Source organism: Triplophysa dalaica, chromosome 25 (assembly GCF_015846415.1).
Source record: "Triplophysa dalaica isolate WHDGS20190420 chromosome 25, ASM1584641v1, whole genome shotgun sequence".
NCBI classification, from domain to species: Eukaryota; Metazoa; Chordata; class Actinopteri; order Cypriniformes; family Nemacheilidae; genus Triplophysa; species Triplophysa dalaica.
The window spans coordinates 10931924-10939742 of record NC_079566.1 but is presented as its reverse complement, the minus strand read 5'-3'; the positions used below and the strand labels follow the sequence as shown (position 1 = coordinate 10939742).

The following is a 7819-nucleotide window of genomic DNA, read 5'->3' as shown; positions in this document are numbered from 1 at the left end:
ATATCACCTCTCATTTTAAGGGTTTATAGAAAGAGAATATTAGGAAATGCATTATTAAGAAACATATAAATTCTTCAAATAGTTAAATACATTTAATTTTTTTCGCCTTTGTTACATTGGACGGTTCACCCAAAGATTGTTCAAATTTATTCACACACTTCATTCAAAACCTGTATGACACGTTTTATTTTGTGCAACTCATAGGAAGATACTTTGAGAAATGTGTACGTGATTTTGGGTATGTAAAATGGAAGTCAATGGGATCCAGTATTGTTTGGTTACTAGTGTTCTTCAAAATATCTTCTTTTGTGGCTTATAGAAGAAGAATTCTTTTGGAATGACATGATGAGTAAATAATTAATTATTTTGGGCGAACTATCCCCTTAACATTGAAACTACAAGCTCTAGTATTTTCCATGATAGTACATTATTTATATATTTGTTTGCTTGCACAAAGTGCATCCCTTTACGGCACTTTACCACACAACATTGCTTGAGATGTTGAAGATGCTGGAAACCATCAGTGGGAATTTTGGTCCATGTTAACTCACTGGTATTATTCGCACTATCAGTTATGATACATGTGCTCACACAAGTTTTTCAGATTTATTTTCACGAACAAAACAGGTCGTTACATTTTTGTTTGGTCTTTTTGATCCGGTTCCTCAGACACATCTTCAGTTATGAAAACATCAGCCATGAGGAAGGAGTCTGTGGAACTGTTGCTGATCCTCATCGGCGCCAGTCGCCGCTGCCTGCTGGGAGTCCAAGGAAGGCGTCGCTGGGCCCTTTGGGAAGGTGCGACAACCGTGTCCATCTCTGTCTCTGTTAACCAGGGCGGGCTTTGCATGGCTGTGTCCATGTCCATATCTGGCATGAATGCTGGATTTTCTATGCCAGCTTCAGTGGAGCATATAAGAAACATACACAATTGCTTTCTATATAATTTGAATGGTATTTTATGAACGTTAATTGTTATATACAAAGTATTTGCTCACCTTTCACTCTGTATGTGTCTAATGTGAAATGTTTTTTTTTGGCACTTGTCTCACTATTCAAAGCAGTGTCGCCTAAAACACAAAATACACTTAGACAGTTTATAAATGGATGAATGCATTAATGGTTTGATGGAGACTGAGATACCTTCAACTTTATAAAGATTGTCTGCACTCTCTGCGTGTCCATTACCCATCTGAAAATGTATTAATAACATGAGAGATGCAACACAAAAATGTATTATTAGAAGTTGAAAGACAATGTTTACCATATGTGTCGGGTCCTTCCTGTAGTGCTTGATTTTTTTGGCCGGGTTGACACTCATTTTAGCAGATTTGAAGGACTCAAGACGGCTCCTCATGGTCCTCTGGAAGATCTCCTGCATTTCGTCCGCACTCTGGTTGATGCTAAAGTGACTACGACTGTATTTGTGACGGTGCTGAATAGAAAGACAGGATATGAACGTGGCTGTTTAGGTAATCCGAGTGTTTTCCATTTTTAAAGAAACGTAGCGCATTCACTCATTTCATAAGTAGAGCGGAGAATTTCGTACATGTTTTCTGCTTCTGTATAGATGTTGCTGTAGAAGATGATGGGCATTAAAGTCATCAACCGATTTCTTCCTGTCTTGTCCATGGATGTCAAGGCACACAGAGGGAATGCTGTCTCTACTAATTCAAGAAAATACAAAACAATGTTAACCGATGGAACCTTAAGCCATAGCGTTCATTTAGCCACTCTCATTGGTATGGGCATTGCAATCCAAGCAAGTTTAGATATATTAACCTTTCAGTACATTTCTAATGGTTGTAATGTTTTTTATTATACCTGTATGTAATAATTTTGGAAAACTAGCAATTTGTTGAAAACATTCAGTACACTTACACAAAGGAGGTGACGGCATTGTTTTCGATTCCCTTCTCATAATTCATATCACCCATCATATCAGGCATCATGTCACCAAATTCTGAATCAAACTGCTTTTTGAAATCTATGTTTGCTGCCTGCTCACTCCGAACAAAGGCCAGAGAACCTTGTTGTTCACCCTGGGTAAAGAAAATTGACAGACATTTCTGTAATATACATTTTTAAGGTAAATTAGCTGAATTTTTAAGATGCTTGCATTGACAATAATTTATTGATATCGTGTTAATACTATATGAGACATGGTAACAAAATTACTTGTGATTTAAATTATGGCAAAAAAAATAAAGATGGACTTTGTTGATAGCATCGTCTATTTAAAGAATAATAATAGAAATTTAAACAGATATTGGAATAATGTTGGCCATGTACTGATGATCTTAAAGCCCAAATTTAAATAGTGTTGATGTTAATTGAGATAACAGTAACTCATAGAAATGCTCTCATTTCACTATGTTTGCGTGCAAAGTTGCAAACATCTATTCTGGAATATGCTTGCAGTTTTATGAAAGCAATAGGATTGTAGTTTAAGAAGGTCCCACATTCTTACCTGACTGACATAGTTGATGGCATCTTCCAGATTGAGTTTGTGAAAGATACTAAAGAGGTAATCTCTGTTCTTTCTAGCTTTAGGTTTTATCAACAACCAGCTGATATACTTTTCCTCAAACCTGTTCCAGCTAAAAGAAAGACCAATGGAGAGATATATGTTAACATAACCTCATATACAATACACCGATAAAAGAATTTATCATAAGCAGGAAATTGAGGAACACTCACCCTCTTGTCCACCAGTTATCTCCAATACGTCCACAAATGTCTTCAACTGCCGCCAATATGTGGTCAAAAGCCTATGTGGGTATAAGGACACCATTACACAAAAATAATTCACTAAATATCTTACATCTTATTCCGTAAAACCATTTGTGACCCTGGATTACAAAACCAGACTTAAGGAGCAATATTTTTAGTAATAGCCAAAAACCCACTGTATGGGTCAAAATTGTGGTCTTTTATGCCAAAAATCATAAGGATGTTAAGTAAAGATCATCTTCCATGAAGATATTTTGTAAATTTACTACCGTATATATATAAAAACTTTATTTTTGAGTGGATGGCCTGCTACAGTACAGCAACTTCAATGGGACAATTTTTTTTCACGCTCAGTTTCCAGAGTTATATGGACGTGTACTTCACGTGAACAAAAAAAGACCCTTATTTGCCCATAGAAAATATACCAAAAAAATAAGCCTGTGATTGGATAGATGTGAAATTTGGGATTTTGGTGCAAACCGTGCCCCGTACTGAACTAAACTGCAAGTGTGAATGGCACCTTAAAGCCACCTTAGGGGGGGCCTCACACTAAGAGCAGCCTAGGGGCCCCTGACCACCTAAATCCGCCCTTAGAAGAATCGATAGTTACCCTATTGTTCAGTTTTTCCACAAGTTTCAAGTCAGAATGAGACGCCCGTTTCACCTTAAGCCATTGAACCAATGGCTTCATCGAGATTCCCTGAAAAACACATTTTAACTTTAAGGTATAATCCGTTTAATTTTGGTTTTCATCATTTTGATTGAAAACGGGTGGGGGAATAGTTTGTACCTGAAGAATGACGGTGAAATACACTACGATAAGCGTGGTACTAATCATTAAGTTTTTCTCTTTTATCCTGTCCTCATCCAACATGGCTGCCAGTCCATATGCCACTGCCCCCCGCAGGCCACCGTAGCTCATCACAACCTGATCGATGACCTCTATGGGAACCAGCCTAAACTTATTGAGGATCCAGGTAAGAAAGAAAACACCTGCACACACACATTTCCCGAGCATGAGTTTTTTTCAAAACCAAATGATCATCTCTGTCGGATACAAAGTTGTCTTACCTATGATTCTGTAAATGAAGACAAAGATCAGCGTGAGTATTATGAAGCCAGTGTTCCAAACCCAGATGGCTTTATCAATTGCTGTAATGCCCAGAAATAGAAATATAATGGTCTCGGAGCCGTTCGCTAACAATTTCATGGTGTGACGGACTGTTGTTACGGATTTCTCTACCATGTTGGCGTTGATGTATTTCTGACAGCAGACCCCGCAGAAGGTGATCCTGTGATGCAGGAAAACATTAAGATCATGGGAACTTAAAGTATTTAAATATAAATTCCTATGAATATGAGTGTAAACGCGTATACATTTAAAAATGTTACATTGTTTAAAAGACGCTTACGAAAGTATTGCAGAAAGGGATAACATCTCTGCTGTCAGGTACGACAGGTATCCAACCACAAAGATAAAGCCAGCTTCAATGATTTGAATGTTTTTGGTGCGCCGGGTGAGCAGGCACAGCAGAACAGCGAATAGAATCCCAAGAAACGAACCTCCAAAAGCCACCACGAAAAATGACACTAGAAAGAAAAAACAAAACAGTTGAACAATCAAAAAATTGGACAGTTGGAGAATTTCTTGTGAAATTGCAAAAGAGGGCGGAGTTAAATATTCATACCTATGCCATTGAATATCTCTGTGGCGTTAATCCTTGGACCTCCAAGAGCAACAAAGGCATCAAATACATTGTAAAGCACCTACAAAGGCACAAAATTATGATAACATATGTTAAGAGATAATGTGCTAATGGAATTTTTTGCATTAGCTTTTATGGAAATCATCTCTTACCACTGTCACTCCATCATTGAGCAGTGATTCTCCAAACACCAGGATAAAGAGCACTTCATTCACATGCACTTCCTCAAAAACAGCGATCACTGCCACGGGGTCCACAGCAGCGATCAGACTACCAAACAGGAGGAACTGCAGAAGACCAATGTCCATTTGACCTGATGACCACATAAATTCAGAAATGAATCGTATTTTTGTCCGTCATGTTGTATGTGCCGTGTGAGTGTCTGTGATAATGTGCATTGTATAATACATGAATAAATATTCAATTGAAAAAAGCAGGAAAAGACTTGGATTTACCCATGGCACCCGCCTCATAGCAGCCCCACAGCGAGAGGCCCACGGCAGCCGCGTTCCAGCACGTTCCAACGATAGCGTAAATGAGAATTGAACCCAGGTTTCTGAAAAAGAGCTTGTTGGGCATGAAGTAACTCGCATCCAAGATGATTTGGGGAAGTAAGTAATAGAAGAAGATGGTTGGTGTCAGTTTGAAAGTCTGCTCCATGTCCGCTGCCCACACGATTCCTCCCAAAATAAATCCTATAATGATGAGCATGCCACTTTCTGGAATCACACTGGTGACATTGAGGTTTAGTTCAATCACTGGAGAGACAGACAAAGAATACATGGCATGCATGTTTTAGTTATAGTGTGCTGTTAAAAGTTAAAAATGAAAAAATGGATGGAATTGTATTATGTAATAAACAAGAAGTGAATAAATGACAGATTTAAACAGATCTAACACAACAGATACTCTGAAGTTACAGATTGAGTTAGTAAAAGGGTTGAACCACACTGATTGTAGTTTTGCAGCAGGTTTGCCACACTGTAAAAAATCCAACTTGCAAAATGTTCTCCTTACAATGATAAATAAGTAACTTGAACATAACATTTTTAGTTAAAGAAGTCAAATTATTGTTTTGCATACACTGAACAAAAGTTGCCTAAACATGTTTCTAACAAAGATTATTTGTTTTGGGCCGAAATGCGTCAGAAAGTTTGCCCAACTTACAAAACAGTGTATTCTGAACAAGCAATATTGAGTTTGAAAGTTCCCAAGATGCATTGCAGCATGTTCAATTCTGTGTTTCTTTTTTCTTTTTCTTTTAAAGATTAGAGTTTTAGTTAATTTATGCTTTAAAATCGTTGTTACTGTTTGTTATCTGTTGAGTTTATAGTTCTATTAATGAATGATGGTTTTTGATTGTTACCATGGTTGAGATTTGTGTGTTCAATGTTGAGTGCACGACACATTGACAAAGCCAGGAAAGAAACAATCAACACAAACTGTTTAAACAGTTATTTAGTCAAAGTTTGGGTCTGTTTGAGGCAGCAAACATTTACAATTGTAGTACAAGACACATACATTTGTTTATTTTTATATTTAACAGTACTTAAAGAGTACTTGGAATATTTCATTTTGCTCATTTAATATTTTTCATCCACACAACAGAAATATATTTATTGCCTGAACAACAGTAATTGGTGAGACAATAATATATTTATCAGAAAAATAAGACAATGGGCATTACATAAACAAAGTATCATTACTTTGAAGAATTAAATAATATAAGTTTGATTCAGCACAAAAGTCTTACTGCATCAGGTTGCCTCATTTTTAACGTTGGCTCAAATTGTTATTTACAGTGTGCAGTAATTTACTGTAGATTTTATTTCTTTCCCTTTAATACGGTTTTCAAATTGAGTTAAACTTTACTTTAACCAAAATTAAAACATTTTGACTTTTGAGATTCAAAATTAACAAGGAGAGACTTTACTGGCATCAGCACAGCAACAGTGCAAAAAATGACATTCTTCCTAAGCATTTTTTTCTTGTTTTTAGTATAAATATTTGAAACGACTTATATTATGATACATTTACACAACAAGAAAAAGGACTTTATATATTTAGTCTTGTTTTATGAAAGAATATATAAGAAATAGGTAAGTTTATTTTTAAAACAAAATTGTAAATTAAGTCTACAATAAGTTACTGGCAAACCTGCTGCAAAACTACAGCAAAGTTTAACAGTTTGTAATTCATTTAAGATGAAGCTAATGTATGTTTTTGTTTGTGATCATTTAAAATGTTGATATTTTGTTCCACATACAAAATACATACTGTATAACTAACTATTTTATGCTTTTTTTCTATAATATATGCTTTTTATAGATGTCCTTATTTAAAGATTTTCTAAACTTTGAAAACATGTTCACAAGATGTGAATGAATTGGTCATTATGAGCCACAGTTAATTGAGTAAAACAATAATGTTATTTTAAATGGTGTAAATGTCATTCATATAAAAACATGTAAAACTTTTTACTCGTAATTATTTAATACAATTAATCATTATAATGCAAACTGTTTATTTGCAATTATTTTCCATTCCATTACATGGTATCAATATGTTCCAAGCCTTGTTTTATCTGAATCTTTTTGTACACTTCTCGTGCTGTTATACTTGTTACAAAGAGATATTTTGCAGGAATGCACTAAACTGTATCGTCTTGTTAAATTTAGTTCATTCTTAAAGAATGATGCTTGTTTTCATGTCTATTTTCGAAACAAAATATATGTATTTGTTGGATAACTTGCAGTAAGGTTGCATAGGTTATAGTTGCAGTCCAGTAAATTGTTAGTTTAGAAATTCATTAACTGTGCAATTTTATCGTCAAATCTTAGCGTAGAATCTTACAGGTATATTAAAATTTGACACCTTTACTCTAAAGTTGCATACCTGATAGTTTTGCCACACCTGCCACAAATACCCACAGTATCACCAGGTACGGCGCCTCCACGTGATGCCATTGAAATTTGACTATTTGAAGTCCCGTGATATTGGTTTCCTTATGATGATGGTTAGATTCTTCTCCATTTAGACCTTGCATTAAAGGGTTTACCAGACACAGAATGAAAACTGTCCTCCACAGGTAGAAGCCGACAGAGGTTGACATTGTGAAGCTTGAGTGACAATGATTCACAGTGTGTAATGTGGTTGTCCTGGACAAATATACATACAGACTATGTACTAAACTTCCATTAGAAGGTCCCAGAGTGCCGTGTTCTTCTCTTGCTGGTCTTCCATTAGTTTCTCTGCCTTTGTAGTCCAGGAGAGGTGCTGTGCAATGTGGGTATAATATAAGCGCTGAAGGCTTTTAATTTGTTACACAGAAAGTGGGCTGAGATCTACAGTACGTCCCCCCGAGTGTCACGTTTTTGATC

General features: G+C 36.0%; 1 protein-coding gene across 1 annotated transcript; it reads right to left on the bottom strand.

The window, feature by feature from the left end:
- Nucleotides 1-587: 587 nt before the first annotated feature.
- On the bottom strand, nt 588-7774 carry slc9a3.1 (solute carrier family 9 member A3, tandem duplicate 1). The gene is made up of 16 exons (XM_056742176.1): nt 7335-7774; nt 4895-5197; nt 4592-4752; nt 4422-4500; nt 4146-4323; nt 3805-4025; nt 3524-3726; nt 3344-3433; nt 2701-2771; nt 2471-2600; nt 1882-2042; nt 1550-1667; nt 1265-1435; nt 1144-1192; nt 999-1070; nt 588-900 (listed from the first exon to the last, which is right to left on the bottom strand). Exons 1-16 carry the CDS (start codon nt 7549-7551, stop codon nt 632-634), a joined length of 2493 nt encoding a protein of 830 aa, XP_056598154.1. The 5' UTR covers nt 7552-7774; the 3' UTR covers nt 588-631.
- Between the last annotated feature and the right edge of the window lie 45 nt (nt 7775-7819).